The sequence below is a fragment of the Megascapheus bottae genome, chromosome 15 (genome assembly GCF_031878675.1).
Source record: "Megascapheus bottae isolate mThoBot1 chromosome 15, mThoBot2.hap1, whole genome shotgun sequence".
In the NCBI taxonomy this organism is placed as follows: Eukaryota; Metazoa; Chordata; class Mammalia; order Rodentia; family Geomyidae; genus Megascapheus; species Megascapheus bottae.
This window is the reverse complement of record NC_143523.1, coordinates 28,318,102-28,335,870: the sequence shown is the minus strand read 5'-3', so window position 1 is coordinate 28,335,870 and position 17,769 is coordinate 28,318,102. Positions and strand designations below refer to the sequence as shown.

Here is a 17,769-nt window from a genome sequence, read left to right as displayed (position 1 = left end):
AATTTGAACCTCAATTTAATAGACTTAAAAGTAAGTACACGTTGTGGTAATATTCCAAAATCTGAAAAGTCTTTTAATTTTTATGATTGGTGTGTGTTTGTGTGTGTATATATATATGTATGTGTATGTGTATGTGTGTGCGTGCGTGCATATTAGTACTGGCACTTGAACTCAAAGCCTCATTCTCATTTGGATTTGCTTTGGCTTTTTTGTGGGGGATTGGGAGGGGGTCATGAGGCTTGAACTCTGGTGTGGGTGTTGATCCTGAGCTCTTTAGCTATAGGCAACTCCCCTACCCTTGAGTCATAGCCCTACTTCTTGCTTTCTAGTGATTAATTGGAGGTAAGAGTATCTTGGCTTTGTATTACCCGGGCTGGCTTTGGACCGTGATCCTCAGATCTCAGCCTCCGGAGTAGCTAGGATTACAGGCATGAGCCACTGTGCCTGGCACTTGCCTTGCTTTTTTTCCATTATTTTGTTTTTTTGTTGATTGTGGGGTTTGAACTCAGGACCTGGGTGCTATCCCTGAGCTCCTTTTGCTCAAGGCTAGCACTCTACCATTTGAGCTAAGGTGCAACTTCTCGTTTTCTCTGTTGATAATTGGAGAGCATAGTCTCATAAACTTTCTTGCTCTGACTGGCTTTGAACCACGATCCTCATATCTCAGCCTCCTGAGTAGCTTAGGATTATAGACATGAGCCACTGGCACTTACCTAGAATATTTTTATCACCTCAGAGAGAAACCCCAGCTAGTGCTGCTGGCTTATATCTGTAATCCTAATTGTTTATGACGCTGATAGAAGATTGTGATTCAAAGCCAATCCATTCAGAAAAGTCTGAGAGACTCCATCGCCAATTCACCAGCATGACTGGAGACAAGACTTAAGTGTTAGAGCACTAATAAGCAAGCTTGTGAAGGAAATCTCAGGTCCTTTACATGTCACCCTTTTATTCCTCTACTGACCTCCTTTTCCTCTCTAGCTCTAAGCAATCATTAGTTTACATTCTGTCTGTAGATTACACCTATTCTGAACAATTCACATTAAGTGGAATTCCTTTTACTTAGCAGAATATTATTAAAATTTATCCCATGTTGTACCATACTTACAATTACTTTTACTCTCCTAAATAATATTTATTACTATTATAAAATATGTTGGATTTTCGGTTTATTTCTCTTCCTGACATGGAAGTCTCATTATGTTGTCCAGACTGGTCTGGTACTTGTGATCTACCTTCCTGAGTAGCCGAGATTATAGATGAGTACTACTTTGCCTGGCAGGTTATTTAAATTGTACTAAAATACGTACAATATAAAACTTACCATCTTATTCTTAAGTATTTAAGTGGTCTTAACTACATTCCTATTGTTGCAGTCTTTTCATCTTACAAAACTGAAATGGGTTGTATTTTTTAATCATCAACTACCCATTTTTCTCTTCCTGACAAATGTGCAAGTGCGCACACACATGTACAAATATGTATATGTATGTATGTATACACACATATGTATATATATATATGAAAAATAGGTTTATTTTCATAAGGGGAAATCTTATTTGATATATTTACACATTTCATATAATATAGGTGTTTTTTTTTTTTTGCCAGTCCTGGGTTTAAGCTCAGGGCCTGAGCACTGTCCTTAGATTTTTCTCAAGGTTAGAGCTCTACCACTTGAGCCTCAGCACCACTTCTGGCTCTTTCTAAGTATGTGGTACCAAGGAATCAAACCGGGTCTTCGTGCATGCTAGGCAAACACTCTACCACTAGGCCAAACTCTCGGCCCATAATATAGTTTTTATGTGATATAATTGCATAATAATTGACAGTGTATTGATAGATATCAATGAAAAATAGAATGCTTTTGTAATTAGAACAACATTTTCCAGTCACAAGTTGGCAATAGTAGATACAGTTTATGGGATGTTAATATTATTGGGAGCCAGATCTGGGCGTGGTGGCTCATGTAATCCTAGGCACTTAGGAGGCTGAGATCTGAGGATCAAGGTTCAAAGCCAGCCCAGGCAGAAAAGAACCTGAGACTTTTTTTTGTAATCAAATACATAATATACTTTATTGTAAATTCTGCCTGAACTGTTGATTTTTCATTCCTCACATTGTTTGCTCAACTCTTTTATTAATAGCTAACCTACTTCAACAATTATACTAATCACTAGTCCTTTACCCAGCAAATATCACTCAGTATAATTTATGATTTGTGGTCAATCTAGTCTTTCTTTATGTAAATGCCACTAAAATAAAATGTCTTTCATCTTTATTAGACATGATAGGACCCCAGACTCTAATTAACCTCTAGAAAACGGGAAGTGGTGCTGATGATCAAGGGGTAGGGTGGTAGCCTTGAGCTGAAGAGCTGAGGGACTGCGCCTTAGGGCCAGAGTTCAAGCCACACCACCCACACACAAAAAAAGTGATCCAGGAGCGTAGTGTAGTGGTAGAGTGCTTGCCTAGCATGCATGAAGTCCTAGGTTTGATTCATTGGTACCACATACTCAGAAAAAGCCAGAAGTGGCACTGTGGCTCAAGTGGTAGAGTGCTAGCCTTGAGTTAAAAGTTTCCAAAGACAATGTCTAGGCCCTGAGTTCAAACCCCAGTACTGACAGAAAAGAAAAAAAAATCAAAATTACTGTGAATGTGGTTCTATTAGTTCTGTGTGTGTGTGTGTTCATTCATTCATTCATTCATTCATTCGTTTGTTTGTTCCAGTACTGGGGCTTGAATTCAGGGCCTATCCCTGAACTTTTTTCATTTACTTTTTTTTTGGTGGGGGGGTTCATGGTGCTTGAACTCAGCCTGGGCACTGTCCCTGAGCTCTTCAGCTTAAGGCTGTTGCCCTACCTTTGAGCCAAGCCCCACTTCCTGTTTTCTAGAGGTTAATTGGAGATAAGAGTCTCTGATCCGTTTGTGCCTGGGCTGGCTTTGAACCTTGATCCTCACATCTCAGCCTCCCAAGTAGCTAGGATTCAGGCATGAGCCACCACACTCGGCTTTTATTTATTTATTATTTATATTTTTGCTGGTCCTTGGGCTTGAACTCAGGGTCTAGCCCCTGTTCCTGAGTTTCTTTTCAAGGCTGTACCACTTGAGCCATAGTGCTACTTCCAGCTTTTTCTAGGTACTTTACTTGGACATAGGGTCTCATGAGGACTTTTTTGCCCAGGCTGGCTTTGAACTGCAATTCTCAGATCTTAGCCTCCTGAATAGCTAGGATTAGTGGTGTGAGCCATCAGCACCTGCTCTCTTAGCTTTTAGTCATAAGGATGGTTCTCTGGCACTTGAGCCATGGCTCCACTTCCAGCTTTTTGTCGATTAGAGATGAGAATTTCTTCCCTGGTTGGCTTCAAACTGTAATCCTGAGATCTGAACTTCCTGAGATCTCAGCCTCTTGAGTAATTAGAATTACAAGTGTGAGCCATTGGTGTCTGGCTTAGTTTTTTTAATTTTTATTTTAATGGAAAAAATTTCTTAATTGATTTGGAGGAGATACATTTCTTTTCTGTTTGAAGGTGAAGTGGATCATAAAGAGAGGATAGCACGCCAACGAAAACTGTTACAGAAGAAACTTGGTCTCAATATGGGAGAAGCCATTGGAATGAGCACTGAAGAGCTCTTTAATGATGAAGATTTGGATTATACCCCAACTTCAGCAACCCTTGTAAACAAACAACCTGTAGGTAAAACATTTGATTGTTAGATTGCACAAATGGTTTACTTCATTTTGTTTATGTAGTAGCTTTTTTATATTTGTGCCTGTTGTAAGACTTGAACTCAGAGCCTGGGTGTGGTTGCTGAGCTTTTGTGCACAAGGATAGTGCTCTATCACTTGAACCATAGATCCATTTCTGGCTTTGAGTGATTAGTTGATAAGAGTCTCATAGACTTTTCTGTGCAGAGTGGCCTTTGAACCACAATACTCAAATCTGAGCTTCCTGAGTACTAAGGATTACAGGTATGAGCCAGTAGTGCCCAGCTTTTTTTTTTTTTTTTTTTTCCTTTTGGTGCCAGTTATAAAGGGCTTAAACTCGTCTTGGTGCTTAGACTCCGGGCCTGGGCATTGTCCCTGAGCTCTTCAGCTCAAGGCTACTACCCTACTCCTTGAGCCAGAGTGCCACTTCTGATTTTCTAGTAGTAAATTGGAGATAAAAAGTCCCATGGGCTTTTTAGTGCCCAGGCTGGCTTTGAACTGTGATCCTCAGATCTCTCTGAGTAGCTAGGATTACAGGGGTGAGCCACCAAACCCGACTCTTGCCTAAACTCTGTCCTCATATCTCAACCTCGTGAGTTCAGCTGGGATTACCAGCATGAACAATGGGCTTTTTAAAATTAATTAATTAATTAATTAATGTATTTATTTTGTTGGTCGCAGGACTTGGTCTGGGCCTGTGCCTTGTCCTTGAGCTCTTCAGCTCAAGGCTACCACCCTATCCCTTGAGCCATAGTGCTACTTCCTGTTTTCTAGTGATTAATTGGAGCTTCATGTTCTTTAGTGTCTGGGCTGGCTTTGACCCTCGATCCTCACCTCTCAGCCTCCTGAGTAGCTAGGATTACAGGCATGAGCCACCAGGCTTGGCTGGATATGTTTCTTAAGTTTTGTATACCACAGATTTTTTATTTTTTCCAGTTCTAGTTCTCTCCTCACATGCAAGTATCCTCAGTACTCTTTCCCTGTCTTTCCCCTCCACTATCCACCCCTTGTATCCTTTTAGGGCCTCATTAAGAATCCCTGTTTTGAAAAGGAGGGAGGAAGGGTGAACAAATGTAATCATGGTATTCAGTATACCCTATATGGAAAATTAGCTGTGTAACTTGTGGACAGGGACAGGAGGGGAAACTGAAAGAAAGCAAAGGCATAGATGGCATTTTCCAAAAAAAGAAATACACTCCATTACCTGACTAATGAAATGGTTACCTCTCTGAATAACACCTTATCAATAACAATAAAATTATCAAAAAAAAAGGGGAGGAATAAAAAGGAATCCCTACTTATTTCCTTGTCTTTTCCCTTTGCTTCAGTGGAGAATGATTACATTGGCCTTTATACAAGTTTTCTTCTAAACCATTAGAATTAGTATAATACAATTTTTTTTGCCAGTCCTGGGCTTGAGCTCAGGGCCTGAGCACTGTCCTTGGACTTTCTCAAGGCTAGAACTCTACCACTTGAGCCTCAGCACCACTTCCGGCTTTTTTTCTATATATGCGGTACCAAGGAATCAAACCTGGGTCTCCGTGCATGATAGGCAAGCACTTTAACCACTAAGCCAAACTCCCGGCCTATAATATGATTCTTAAGGGTCAACAGCATGTGTGATGATAAATAAGTTTTGTTTAGTTTATTTTGTTTTTTGGTCAGTCATGAGTCTTGAACTCTGGGCCTGGGTGCTATCCCTCAGTTTTTTCCTTCAAGGCACTAGCACTCTACCACTTTTAGCCATGGCTGTACTTCCAGTTTTCTTGTAGTTTTTTGGAGATAAGAGGGTCTCATGGACCCTCCTGCCTGGCCCAGCTTTGAACCATAGTCCTCCAGTCTCAACCTCCTGAGTAGCTAGAATTATAGGTTTGAACCTCTAGCATCTGCTTCTGAATATGTTTTATAGACAAGAGAAAAATGGAAGATAACAGAGGGGATAAGGAGGGAAAAGATAGAGGCAGGAACAGAATGAAAACCAAAAAGGAATGGAAGGAATTTGGGTAGATAGAATAAAAGACAGAATAAAAGATAAGGAAAAAATAGGATAAAATAAAGGAGAATAGAAACAGTAATTTAATAATAAAGTGGATAGTGAGCATAGTGTAAGAATATAAATGTGTGGGCCCATTAGAAAAAGTGAGATAAACAGTAATTTATTAGGTAATGTACAGTGCTACTTTGGAGTTTTCCAGATCCAAATTTTGTAACCTTAAATGTTACAGACTGTGTATATGCGTGCGCACATGTGTGCGGACACACACACACACACACACATGCACGCGCCCATGCAGTACTCAACATGCATGCACAGTGGTGATTCCTGGACCATGACTGCAGAAATTTTAGTTGAATCTTGCAATTAGGCATACAGTCTTTGTTTAGTTTTTGAGACAAAGTTTGTTTTGGGGGTAGAGGAAGGGGTTTAAACTCAGGTCCTTGTGCTTACTAGGCAGGCTCTCTGCTGCTTGAGCCACACCCAAGCCCTTTTGCTTTTGCTTTTTCAGATAGGGTCTTGTGATTTGTACTAGCCCAGCCTGAACTTTGATACTCTACTCATTATTCTTGTAGCTGGAAAGATAGGTTTGTACTACTGTACTCCTCATTTGTGTTGAGATGGATTCTCTTAATTTTTGCCAGGGTGGCCTCCAAGTATAGCCTTCTCAGCCTTCTGAGTAGCTGAGATTACAATCATGAGCCACTATGCTTTGCTGAATCAGGATTTTTGCAGTGTTGTTCATAGTCAACCTCCTAGACTCAAGTGATCTTAGCCTTCCAAGGTGCTGGAGCTGTAGACTTGCACCATAACATGTAACCTAGCATGCTGTCTTTATAATGTCTCCCATGGATAGACTAAAGAGGGGAAGTAGACCATGGTTAAGAGTAAAGGAGCATGTTGTGACTAAAGTGACTCTAGGATGCTGGACCAATCTGTTACTTAAGTGCTGTAATGTCTATTTTTTTCCAGTATGTGTTGACTATCAATTTCCCTTTGTGTGTATTGGGGGAGGGGGCACACATTTCCTGCACTTGAACTCTTGATCTTATCTATTGCACAGCATTTTTTTGTACAGCTGGTTGTCTACAAGTTGATTCACATTTGCAGCATAGCTTTTTGCTGACTAGTTGGAGAGGGAGTCATGTGGACTTACCTGTACATGCTGACTTCAAACCATGATCCTCTAAGTCTCAGCCTCCTGATTAGTTTACATTACACTTGTAAGCCAATACTCATTAATTTTTTATCATTGACATTCTTTTTTCTCAAAACATCTATGTTGTTTTATAGTTATTCTGAATCTTACCTGATCAAAAATTCTTCTCTGTTAAAATCATTTGTGTGTGTTAGCATATGTGTCAGAAAAAAAGTTAGGAGACCAAAGCATATTTGATAAAGTTTGGATGAAAAAGAAATAAGAGAGTAAAATTAGAAAACAGCCATATAAGAGAATGATATGGGGGCCGGGAGTTTGGCCTAGCAGTAGAGAGCTTGCCCAGCCTTGAGAAAGTCCAAGGACAGTGCTCCGGCCCTGAGTTCAAGGCCCAGGACTGGCCAAAAAAAAAAAAGAGAGAATGACATGAGGCTGTGAAAAAAAGAATATGGGGGCAGGGAGTTTGTCCTAGTAGTAGAGTGCTTGCCTAGCATGCATGACTAAAAAAAAATATATGATTAATCTGTGTATACTAAAATTTATATACTCTATTGGAATGGACTATAGGTTTTATTTTAACTTCTAACCATTAAAACTCAACATTCTTTTACTTTTTAGACTCTACAGGCAGCTGAATTGATTGATTCAGAATTTCGAGCAGGAATGAGCAACAGACAAAAGAACAAAGCTAAAAGAATGGCTAAGTTATTTGCAAAACAGAGATCCAGGGATGCAGTAGAAGCTAATGAGAAGAGGTAATCATTTTCTGATTATTTAATTAAAATAATAAATTTTTTTGCATAGACCCTTAAAGTAATTGCTGTGTAGCTCAAATCTATGTCTACTTGATTTATAAGAGAACAAGTCTAGGACTGGTAAAACAAACAATAAAAAACATTCTCAGGGCCAGGATTTTGGGCTAGTGGTATAAGTGCTTGCGTAACATTCATGAAGACCTGGGTTCCATGCCTCAGTACCATATATGTAGAAAAAAGCCCAAGATGGTGCCCAGGGATAGGGCGGTAGCTCAGGGACAGGGCCCAGGCCCAAGTTCAATGAAGCCCCATGACCGACAAAATTAAAGAAATATTCTCTTATATTCATTGTGATTCACATTATGCTTTATTAACTTTAAAATGGTGACTTTTCTTTTTTTTAGCAATGATAGCACTGATGGGGAGCCTGAAGAAAAGAGAAGGAAAATAGCAAACGTTGTTATTAATCAGACGGCAAATGATTCTAAAGTTCTGATTGACAATATTGCAGACACTTCTTCCTTAATTGAAGAGGTATATTAAAATTGTTAATAATTTTCTCAAATTACTGTCAGTAGAATATTGAGCAGTTTGTCTATTGAGAGATTTTATTAGTAAAAATTTCATATCTTCATTTGTAGAAAGTCTTATTCATTAAAAAAGTTAAAGCCTAGTTACTATTACTAATGCTAAAAATAAATATATTGAATTAACTGAAATTGTTAATGTAAAATAAACTCTTTGAGCCAGGAATAATTATATAATTTTTACTTAGGCAAATGAATGGCCTTTGGAAAGTTTTTGTGAAGAACTTTGCAATGATCTTTTTAATCCCTCTTGGGAGGTAAGAAGCACATCTTTATCATAAGTTTTTTCTCAGCTTTGTGTGTGTGTGTGTGTGTGTGTGTGTGTGCGTATGCGTGCGTGCATGCATGCATGCGTGTATGTGTGCACATGCTAATGTGTTAAGAATGGTATGTTAGCCAGGCATGGTGGCTCATGCCTGTAATCCTAGCTACTCAGGAGGCTGCGATCTGAGGATCGTAGTTCAAAGACAGCCTGGGCACAAAAGAACCAGAGACTCTTATTTCCAATTAACTTCTAAAAAATGGGAAGTAGAGTTTGGCTCAAAGGTAGGGCAATAGCCTTGAGTTAAAGATGTCAGGGACAGCTCCCAGGCCGAGTTCAAGCCCCATGACCCGCCCCTCCCCCCCAAAAAAAAATAAATAAAAGAGGATAGAATGTCATATTAGGGTGCCTATTCTCTTGTGTCTTCTAAACTCAGAATACATATTATTCCTTAATCTTCAAAGCAAAAAGTTTTAAACTGATCTTTAACTCTCATCATTTTAAACATTCTCCAGTGAATTATCCTTTTCATTCTTTCAACTATTATTTCAGTTTCTTTTTTTCTTTTCTTTTCTTTTTTTTTTTTTTTTGCCAGTTTGGGCTTGAGTTCAGGGCCTGAGCACTGTCATTGGACTTTTCCCAAGGCCAGAGCTCTACCACTTGAGTCTCAGCACCACTTCTGGCTTTTTCCGGTGTATGTGGTACCAAGGAATTGAATCTGGGTTTTTGTGAATGCTAGGCAATCACTCTACCACTAGGCCAAACTCCCGGCCTAGTTTCATTTTTTCCATGAAGTAAAAATTGTTTCCTTTTGAAAGTAAATAACTTTGATTAGGGCTGAGATAGTTCAATAGTTTATGTGTGTGTTACTATTTTTTATGCCTTGGATTCTAGTACTAGCACCAGAGAGAAAAGAAAAAACAAAACCAAAAAACCAAGTAGTTTTCACACCAGCTTTTTTGCTCCAAACTTTCTTTGAAAGAAATCTTGAAAAGGTGAACAGATCCCAGTATGTTGAGAGGTGAGAGTAAAGCCTCCTGTCTTTTGTTTTCATTGTTGTTTGGTCATGGGACTTGAACTCTGGGCCTGGGTACTGTCCTTGAGCTCTTTAGCTCAAGGCTACTTGAGCCATATCACCACTTCTGGTTATTTGGTGGTTAATTGGAAATAAGAGTCTCACGTGCCCTGGCTGGCTTTGAGCTGTGATCCTCAGATCTCACCATCCTGAGTAGCTAAGATTAGAGGGATGAGCCACCAACACCCGGCTTAAAGCCTCTTGTTGAATATGTGCCTTGGTAGCCTCAAACCATTCTATTCTCTTTTGGTTGGCCTCTATATATTATTACTTATTTTCTCTACCTTGCATTAGGGCTGTAGTTGTAGCACATTGTTAAGAGTGCATGTAAGAGGCCTTGTGTTTAATTCCTAGTACTAAGAGGAGGAGGGGAAGCCCCACTTTGGATACCTTTTAGTAGCATTTCTGTTGCTTGCTGAACTTTTTAAAATTGTCTTAGCTTATGTCTAGGTTTGAATAAGTGAGTGGTGTGTCAGTGTCTTGTATTTCCCTTCCAAATATCATAACACAGGGCAGAATATCCTCACCTTCCCTGAGAAAGGTGTTTCATCTGAGGGTTCCAGTGAAGTAGGAATGTTTTGTTTGAATTGTCTTCCTGCTTCTTACTACAAGTAGCTCTGGAACTTACTGCAGATGCATGTATTCCTAAAATACCGGTGTTTGTGTTCTGAGAAAAATACATAATTCTTTTTCTTTCCCTAGCTTGGATATTACTGAATATAAAAAGGGCATAGAGAGGGAGAACCATATGTACTTATGTCTCAGAAGAATATTAGAATAGATATTTTCTTGGTTAACTTTTAAAAGATTCCACATACAAGAAATTCTTGTGTGTGTGTGTGTGTGTGTGTGTGTGTGTGTGTGTGTGTGCGCGCGCGCGCATGCCAGTATTGGGCCTTGAACTCATGGCCTCATGGGGTAGTTGGCTTTTTCACTCAAGTCTGGAACTCTACTACTGTTGACCTACAGTTCTCCTTTTGGCTTTCTGCTGGTTGATCAGAGATAGAAGTCACATAGACCTTTCTGTCTAGTCTGGCTTCAAACTTTGATCCTCAGATCTCAGGCTTCTAAGTGGCTAGAATTACAGGCATGAACCACTTGTGCCTGGCAAAAACATGCATTCTTGGTGCTGGGAGTGTGACCACTAGTGGCAGAGTACTAGCTTAGCATGCACCAAGCCCTGTGTTCGATTCCTTGGTACCACATACATAGATAAAGCCTGAAGTGGTGGTGTGGCTCAAGTTGCAGAGCACTAGCTTTGAGGAAAAAGTTTCCAAGGACAGTGCCCAGGTCTTGAGTTCAAGCCTGAGGACTGGCAAAAAAAAAAAAAAAGGAATGCATTCTTGTACCATTTAGATTTAGTTTCTTAAAGTACAATATTCTCTTTCATATTGAGAAAACCTCAATTTGTTTCAATTTTTAACCTCTGTCATTTGATTCTTGGTACTTTTTTAGGTTCGACATGGGGCAGGCACTGGACTTAGGGAAATTCTTAAAGCTCATGGAAGAAGTGGTGGTAAAATGGGAGATAGCACTTTGGAAGAGGTAAGTATATTAGAGCTACCATTATTGCCAAAGTTTAGAAGTTAGAGTCTTTTTCTAACGTAGGAGAGTAAAAAGAGTGTGTATATATATGTGTGTGTGGAGATATATATATAAAGTGGGATAAAAGAGAAATGTGAATAGATAAAATATATTTATACTTCCTACTCCTGGGGCTTGAACTCAGCACCTGAGAACTGTCCTTGGGCTTTCTCAAGGTTGGAGCTCTACCACTTGAGCCACAGTACCGTTTCCCACTTTTTCTATGTATGCGGTACTGAGGAATTGAACCCCAGTCTTCTGCATGCTAGGCAAGCATTCTACCCCTAGGCCAAACATCTGACCTGAGAATTTCAGTTTTAAACCAATCCAGGAACACAAATAAAAGGGACTGTCTTTTTCTCTTTGCTTTCTCTTTTTTTTCTTTTCTTTTTCCCCCTTTTTCCTTTCTTTGATTTGTCTTATGGGTTGAACTCAGGGCCTAAACGCTGTCCTTAAAGCTTTTTTGTGCAAGGTTAGCACTTTTCACTGGAGCCACAGCTCCACTTCTAGCTTTTTGTTAGTTAATTGGGAGAATAGTTTCATGGACTTTCCTGCCTAGGATGGTTTCAAACAGCAGTCTCCAGATTTCTGCCTCCTAGGATTATAGGTGTGAGACACCATTACTTATCTACCAGAAACTCTTTTCTCCAATTTACCAACAAAAAAGCTGGAAGTGGAATTGTAACTCAAGTGGTAGAAAACAGCCTTGAGTGAAAAAGTTAAGTAAGAACTTTCAGCCCTGATTTCAAGCCCCAGTATTGGCACACATGCACATACACAAATAATTTACCTCGTATCTTAAATTTTGGATATAAGTTGTCTTCCCATTCCAGAACAGAGCGGTGTTTTTTATTTGTTTGTTTTTGGGTCAGTTATGGGACTTGAATTCTGGGACTTGAATTCTGGGCCTGCATGCTGTCCCTGAGCTCTTCAGGTCAAGGCTGTCATTCTACCCCTTGAGCCACAGGGTCACTCCTGTTTTCTAGTGGTTAACTGGAGATAAGAGTCTCACAGACTTTAATGCCTGGGCTGGCTTTGAACCTTGATCCTCAGATCTCAGCCTCCTGAGTAGCTAGGATTACAGGCATGAGCCACCTTGCCCAGCTTAGAGTATGATTTTTGTTACTAAAAAAGAATTGTGTTTTATAGATGATTCAGCAACATCAAGAGTGGTTGGAAGACTTGGTTATTAGGCTCCTTTGTGTTTTCGCATTGGATAGATTTGGAGACTTTGTTTCTGATGAAGTAAGTATCACATCAAGTTTGCCTAAAATTACAAATACTACAAAATTATTTATTTGCAAATATGTATATTTTTTCTTTCTGTTCTGTAGGTTGTAGCACCAGTTCGTGAAACCTGTGCGCAAACATTAGGTGTGGTTTTAAAACACATGAATGAAACGGGCGTTCATAAGACTGTAGATGTACTGCTAAAATTACTTACACAAGATCAGTGGGAAGTTAGACATGGTGGTCTGCTGGGAATTAAATATGCACTGGCAGTACGTCAGGTAACTTTCAGTTTTTGTCAAAGTATATTTTCTGTTCTTATTAACTATATATGAAAGGGAAAATAGATAGCTTTCATTAACTACATATAAAAAATGATCCTATTTTTTGTTGTTGTTGTTCTTGTTGGTCATGGGGCTTGAACTCAAGGCCTAGGTATCCTTGAGCTCTTTTGCTCAAGGGTAATACCTCTCCTTTTTGAGCCAAAGCTCTACTTCCAATTTTCTGGTGGTTAATTAGAGATGAATTTCATGGACTTTGCTGCTCAGGCTGGCTTCAAACTGGGGTCCTCAGAGCTCAGCCTCCTGAGTAGGTAGGATTATAGATGTTGAGCCACCAGTGCCCAGCTTGACCCTAGATTCTTTTTTTTTTTTTTTTTTGAGTCTTGAACTCAGAGCCTGGGCACTGTCCTTGGACTTCTTTTAGACAAGTGCTCTACCACTTAAGGCACATCACTTCATTGGGCTTTTTCTGTGTATGTGATACTGAGGAACTGAACCTAGGGTTTTGTGCATGCTAGGCAAGCACTTTATACTAGGTCACACTCCTGGCTCTACTTGATAGTTTGAATCAGCTTTTCTTCTCTTTTAGTGCTCAGTGCATGAAACAATGGAACCTCCTTTCATATCCCTGAAGGCTAGATAGAACTCAGACTTTTGAAATTTTCAGATTATCATACTTTTCCTCCCTAGTCTCTTTCCCTCTTTTCTTTTTCCCTCCCTCTCTCCCTCCCTTTCTCCCTTCCTCTTTTCTTTTCTTTTTTTTCATATATTTTTATTATAATTAATAGAAGGGTTACATTATATTCATCAGATAGAAGGTACATTACTTCACAAATATTGATACCCTTTCTCATGTCCTGTTTCCCATTTCCCTCCCCCCCTCCTTTTTCCTTTTTCTTTTTTTTTTTTTTTTTTGCCAGTCATGGGCTTGAGCTCAGGGCCTGAGCACTGTCTTTGGACTTTCTCAAGGCTAGAGCTCTACCACTTGAGCCACAGCACCACTTCCGGCTTTTTTCTACGTATGTGGTACCGAGGAATCGAACCCGGGTCTTCATGCATGCTAGGCAAGCACTTTAACCACTAGGCCAAACTCCTGGCCTCTCCTTTTTCTTTTCTATCATGTCACTTGATCTCTGACCTGAGACTGGCAAAAAAACCGAGCTGATAAAAAGCTATCTATAAAAAAAAAAATTGAAAGAAAAGCTATATATATAATACTGGTTTGCACTTTTTTATATTATTCACACAGAAAATTGGTGGTCTTACCTAGCAGAATATATTCAGATATTTAAGTAACCTCCAGTAATAAAGTACTTGATAACATTGTAATCTTTCTCAAATAGGATTATTTATATAATATCTTGGTATTTTTCTTCTTTTTTTTAAATTTTTGCCAGTCCTGACTTAAGATCAGGGCCTGAGCACTGTCCTTGGACTTTCTCAAGGCTAGAGCTCTACCACTTGAGCCTCAGCACCACTTCTGGCTTTTTTCTACGTATGTGGCACTGAGGAATTGAACCCAGGTCTTCGTGCATTCTAGGCAAGCACTCTACCACTAGGTCAAACTCCCAGTCCCATGGTATTTTTCTTTTTCATGTGATTCATTTTCAATATATAAATACTGGAATTTATACTTCCAGATGACAACTTTAGTAAAAACACTTGCTGGGCACCAGTGGCTCACACCTATAATCCTTGCCACTTGAAAAGAGATTGGCAAGATCTTTGAGTAAACGAAGCAAAACTTTAGTGAGACTATTACAGTCAATATCTTTGGCCATGGTGGCATAGACCTGTTGCTCCTTGTACATAGGTGAGTTAGATTAGGAAGCTCACAATTTCAGTTTAGCCTGGGGGGACAAAAAATGATCTCAAAAATAAGCAAAGAAGTCAGGCCTATGATCCTATGATCCTAACTACTGAGGAGGCCAGTTCAGGTCAAAAAGTATATGGGACTGAAGGCTTGGCTGAAATATAGGATACTTGTAGTCATCAGCAAGAAGGAACCTGAAGGCATTAGTGCCAACATTAAAAGAAAAAAGGGAAAAGAAACAGAACGAAAAGGTATAGGTCAACTGGTGGAATACTTACCTAAAGCAAGTTAAAACACGAAGACCACTAAATATAAAAAAATAATATTTAAATGCAAACATTGCATTAAAAGCTGGGTGTGGTGGCTCACATCTGTAATCCTAACTACTCAGGAGGCTGAGATCTAAGGATCTAGGTTCAAAGCCGGCCCAGGTGCACTACAAAACCCAGAGACTCTAATCTCTAATTAATCACTAGAAAATGGGAAGTGGGGCTGTGGCTCAAGGGTAGGGCAGTAGTCCTGAGCTAAAGAGCTCAGGGACAACGCCCAGGCCAGAGTTCAAGCCCCGTGACCCCACTTCCCCCCCACAAAAAAACCCCCAACAACACTGCATTAAAAATTAATCTATTTTGTTTTACTGTTTTATAGGATGTAATTAATACTTTATTACCTAAAGTTTTAACTAGAATAATTGAAGGACTTCAAGATCTTGATGATGATGTCAGAGCTGTCGCTGCAGCGTCATTAGTGCCTGTTGTAGAAAGCCTGGTCTATCTTCAGACACAAAAGGTACAATTGATATTCATTGTTCCCTGTAGAAAAATGTTTACGTTGGAAATGGAGTATTAGGAAAAACATATTGTACTTTTTTCCCCTTCATTCTCAATTTTCTTGTGACATACAGTATTCTGAAGTGGGAATTTTTTTTTTTTTTTTAGTGGTCTGAGACCAGGAATCAAATTCCATATCTGATTCTTTTTGCTCATTGTCTGATTGATATGTGGTAATGGGTTTCACTCATTATCAGCTGATCTATACTTCCAACCCTAAGAATTCTTGATTATATATTATTTGGAAATATTAAACTATTATCTATCATATTTACTTGCCTTTCTGTATAATAATATACAGGTTTTCTTGAGAAGAAAATCCATTTTTCCTTTAATCTTTATTTTATTTTTGCCAGTCCTGAGCCTTGAATTCAGGGCCTAGGTACTGTCCTTGGACACTTTTTGCTCAAGGCTAGCCCTCTGTCACTTGAGCCACAGCATTACTTCTGGCTTTTTTTTTTTAGTGTATGTAGTACTGAGGAATTGAACCCAGGGCTTCATGCATACTAGGTGAGTACTCTACCACTAGGCTACACTCCTGGCCCTTAATCATTATTTTTAGAGACGTGAGATACTAGTTTTTATTTTACGTTTTGGCTTTTTAAAATCTGAACTCATTTTTTGAAGGGATTATTTTAAGATATATCTAGTGTAGAACACAAAGTTTACAGTACAGCTAGCATTATTTTATGAGCTGAAAAATTTGCTTTTTCCTGGTGGCTGGTATCATCTAAACTTGCTTTACATAGAGTAGCTTATCTTGTATCATTGTATAGTATTGTTTTGGAGTTAAGTCTTTTACATAAGATAGAATGTTAACTATTTTACGAGTTAGAGGCATGACTTAGGTGGTACAGGACCAGCCAAGGAGTGTGACAAGGTAGAATAGAATGGCAGTGAGTCATGGGGCTTGAACTCAGCCTGGGCACTGTCCCTGACCTCTTCAGCTCAAGGCTACTGCCCTACCCTTGAGCCAAGCCCTACTTCCCTTTTTTTAGAGATTAATTGGAGATAAGAGTCTCAGGTCCTTTTGTGCCTGGGCTGGCTTTGAACGTTGATTCTCAGATTTCAGCCTCCTGAGTAGCTAGGATTATAGGCATGAGCCACTGTGTCTGGCCTAGTACTGTTCATTCTTAGTATTTTTTTTTTTGCCAGCCCTGGGTCCCTGATCTTCTTTTGCTCAAGCCTCTAGTACCTTACCACTTGAGCCACAGTGCCACTTTTAGCCTTTGCTATTTATGTGGTACTGAGAAATTGAACCCAGGGCTTCATTAATACTGGATAAGCACTTTACCACTAAGTCACATTCCTAGCCCTGTAAATATCTTTTTAACATTGTTTAAAACTGGTAAGTTCAGGCTGGGAACTGTTATTTCAAAGCCAATCTATGTAGGAAAATCCATGAGAGGAAAGTCCATCCAGGCCCTGGCATACATACCAAAAAAAACGAACAAACAAACCCTGGCAAGTTCATTGGAATTAGATACTATTGTTGACTCACTTTTGTAAGTCTTATGAAGTTTTTGATAATTTATCTTGAAAACTGGTTTTTATAGGTACCCTCTATTATAAATACCTTATGGGATGCTCTTCTGGAATTAGATGATCTGACAGCTTCAACAAATAGTATTATGACTCTTCTTTCATCATTGTTAACTTATCCTCAGGTCCAACAATGCAGGTAATTATTTTTAATTAATGGTATAATGTAAAAAACTAACTTTTCAGTTAATTATTAAGCCCTAGACATCTTTCAACTATAACAGCACTAAGCCGGGTGCTGGGGGCTCAAGCCTATAATCATAGCTACTCAGGAGTCTGAGATCTGAGATAGTGGTTCAATGCAAGCAGGGCATGAAAATCTGAGAGACTCCTATCTCCAGTTAACCACCAGAAAACTGGAAGTGACTCTGTGGCTTAAGGAGTAGAGTGCCCAGACCCAGGCCCAGAGTTCAAGCCCCACAACCAGCAAAGGGGAAAAAAAAAGAATGCTAGTGTAGGCTGACACTGGTGGCTTATGCCTGAAATCCTAGCCGATCAGACTGAGATCTGAGGATATCAGTTCAAAGCTGGCTTGGCAAGAAAGTCCATGAGATTCTTGTCTCCAGTTAACCACCAGAAAAGCAAGAAGTGGAGCTGTGGCTCAAGTGGTAGAATGCTATCCTTGAGCAAAATTGCTCAGGGACAGAGCCTAGCTCTGGCATCAAAATTTCAAGAAGTTGTCATCTTTAGCTACTAGCACTTTGAGTGTAAAAAAGGTAATTTTGAGGGCTGAGAATTAAGTTTAGTGGTAGGGTTCGTGTATATACCCTTTCCTACCACTGCATCATGCCTTACTCTTGGTATACTTTGGTTATACAACTTATTATTTTCTACATACTAAAGCAATTTGCTTTAAATGATTATTTCATTCTATTTTCCGCTCTTGTCTCTGCCTTATTAGTGGCTGTAACAGTAGGATTATCAGATGCTTTATATTTCTCAAAACTTG

At 39.3% G+C, this 17,769-nt stretch overlaps 1 protein-coding gene across 1 annotated transcript in view; it reads left to right on the top strand.

Moving 5' to 3' along the window:
- Positions 1–17,769, top strand: part of Btaf1 (B-TFIID TATA-box binding protein associated factor 1) — an 80,497-nt gene that overhangs the window by 13,366 nt on the left and 49,362 nt on the right. Inside the window, exons 5-13 of the mRNA XM_090346271.1 lie at positions 3,531–3,694; positions 7,480–7,616; positions 8,021–8,150; positions 8,392–8,460; positions 10,996–11,085; positions 12,274–12,369; positions 12,459–12,635; positions 15,097–15,237; positions 16,835–16,959. Of these exons, the coding sequence (XP_090202397.1) occupies positions 3,531–3,694; positions 7,480–7,616; positions 8,021–8,150; positions 8,392–8,460; positions 10,996–11,085; positions 12,274–12,369; positions 12,459–12,635; positions 15,097–15,237; positions 16,835–16,959 (1,129 nt within the window). The remainder of the gene's footprint in view (positions 1–3,530; positions 3,695–7,479; positions 7,617–8,020; positions 8,151–8,391; positions 8,461–10,995; positions 11,086–12,273; positions 12,370–12,458; positions 12,636–15,096; positions 15,238–16,834; positions 16,960–17,769) is intronic.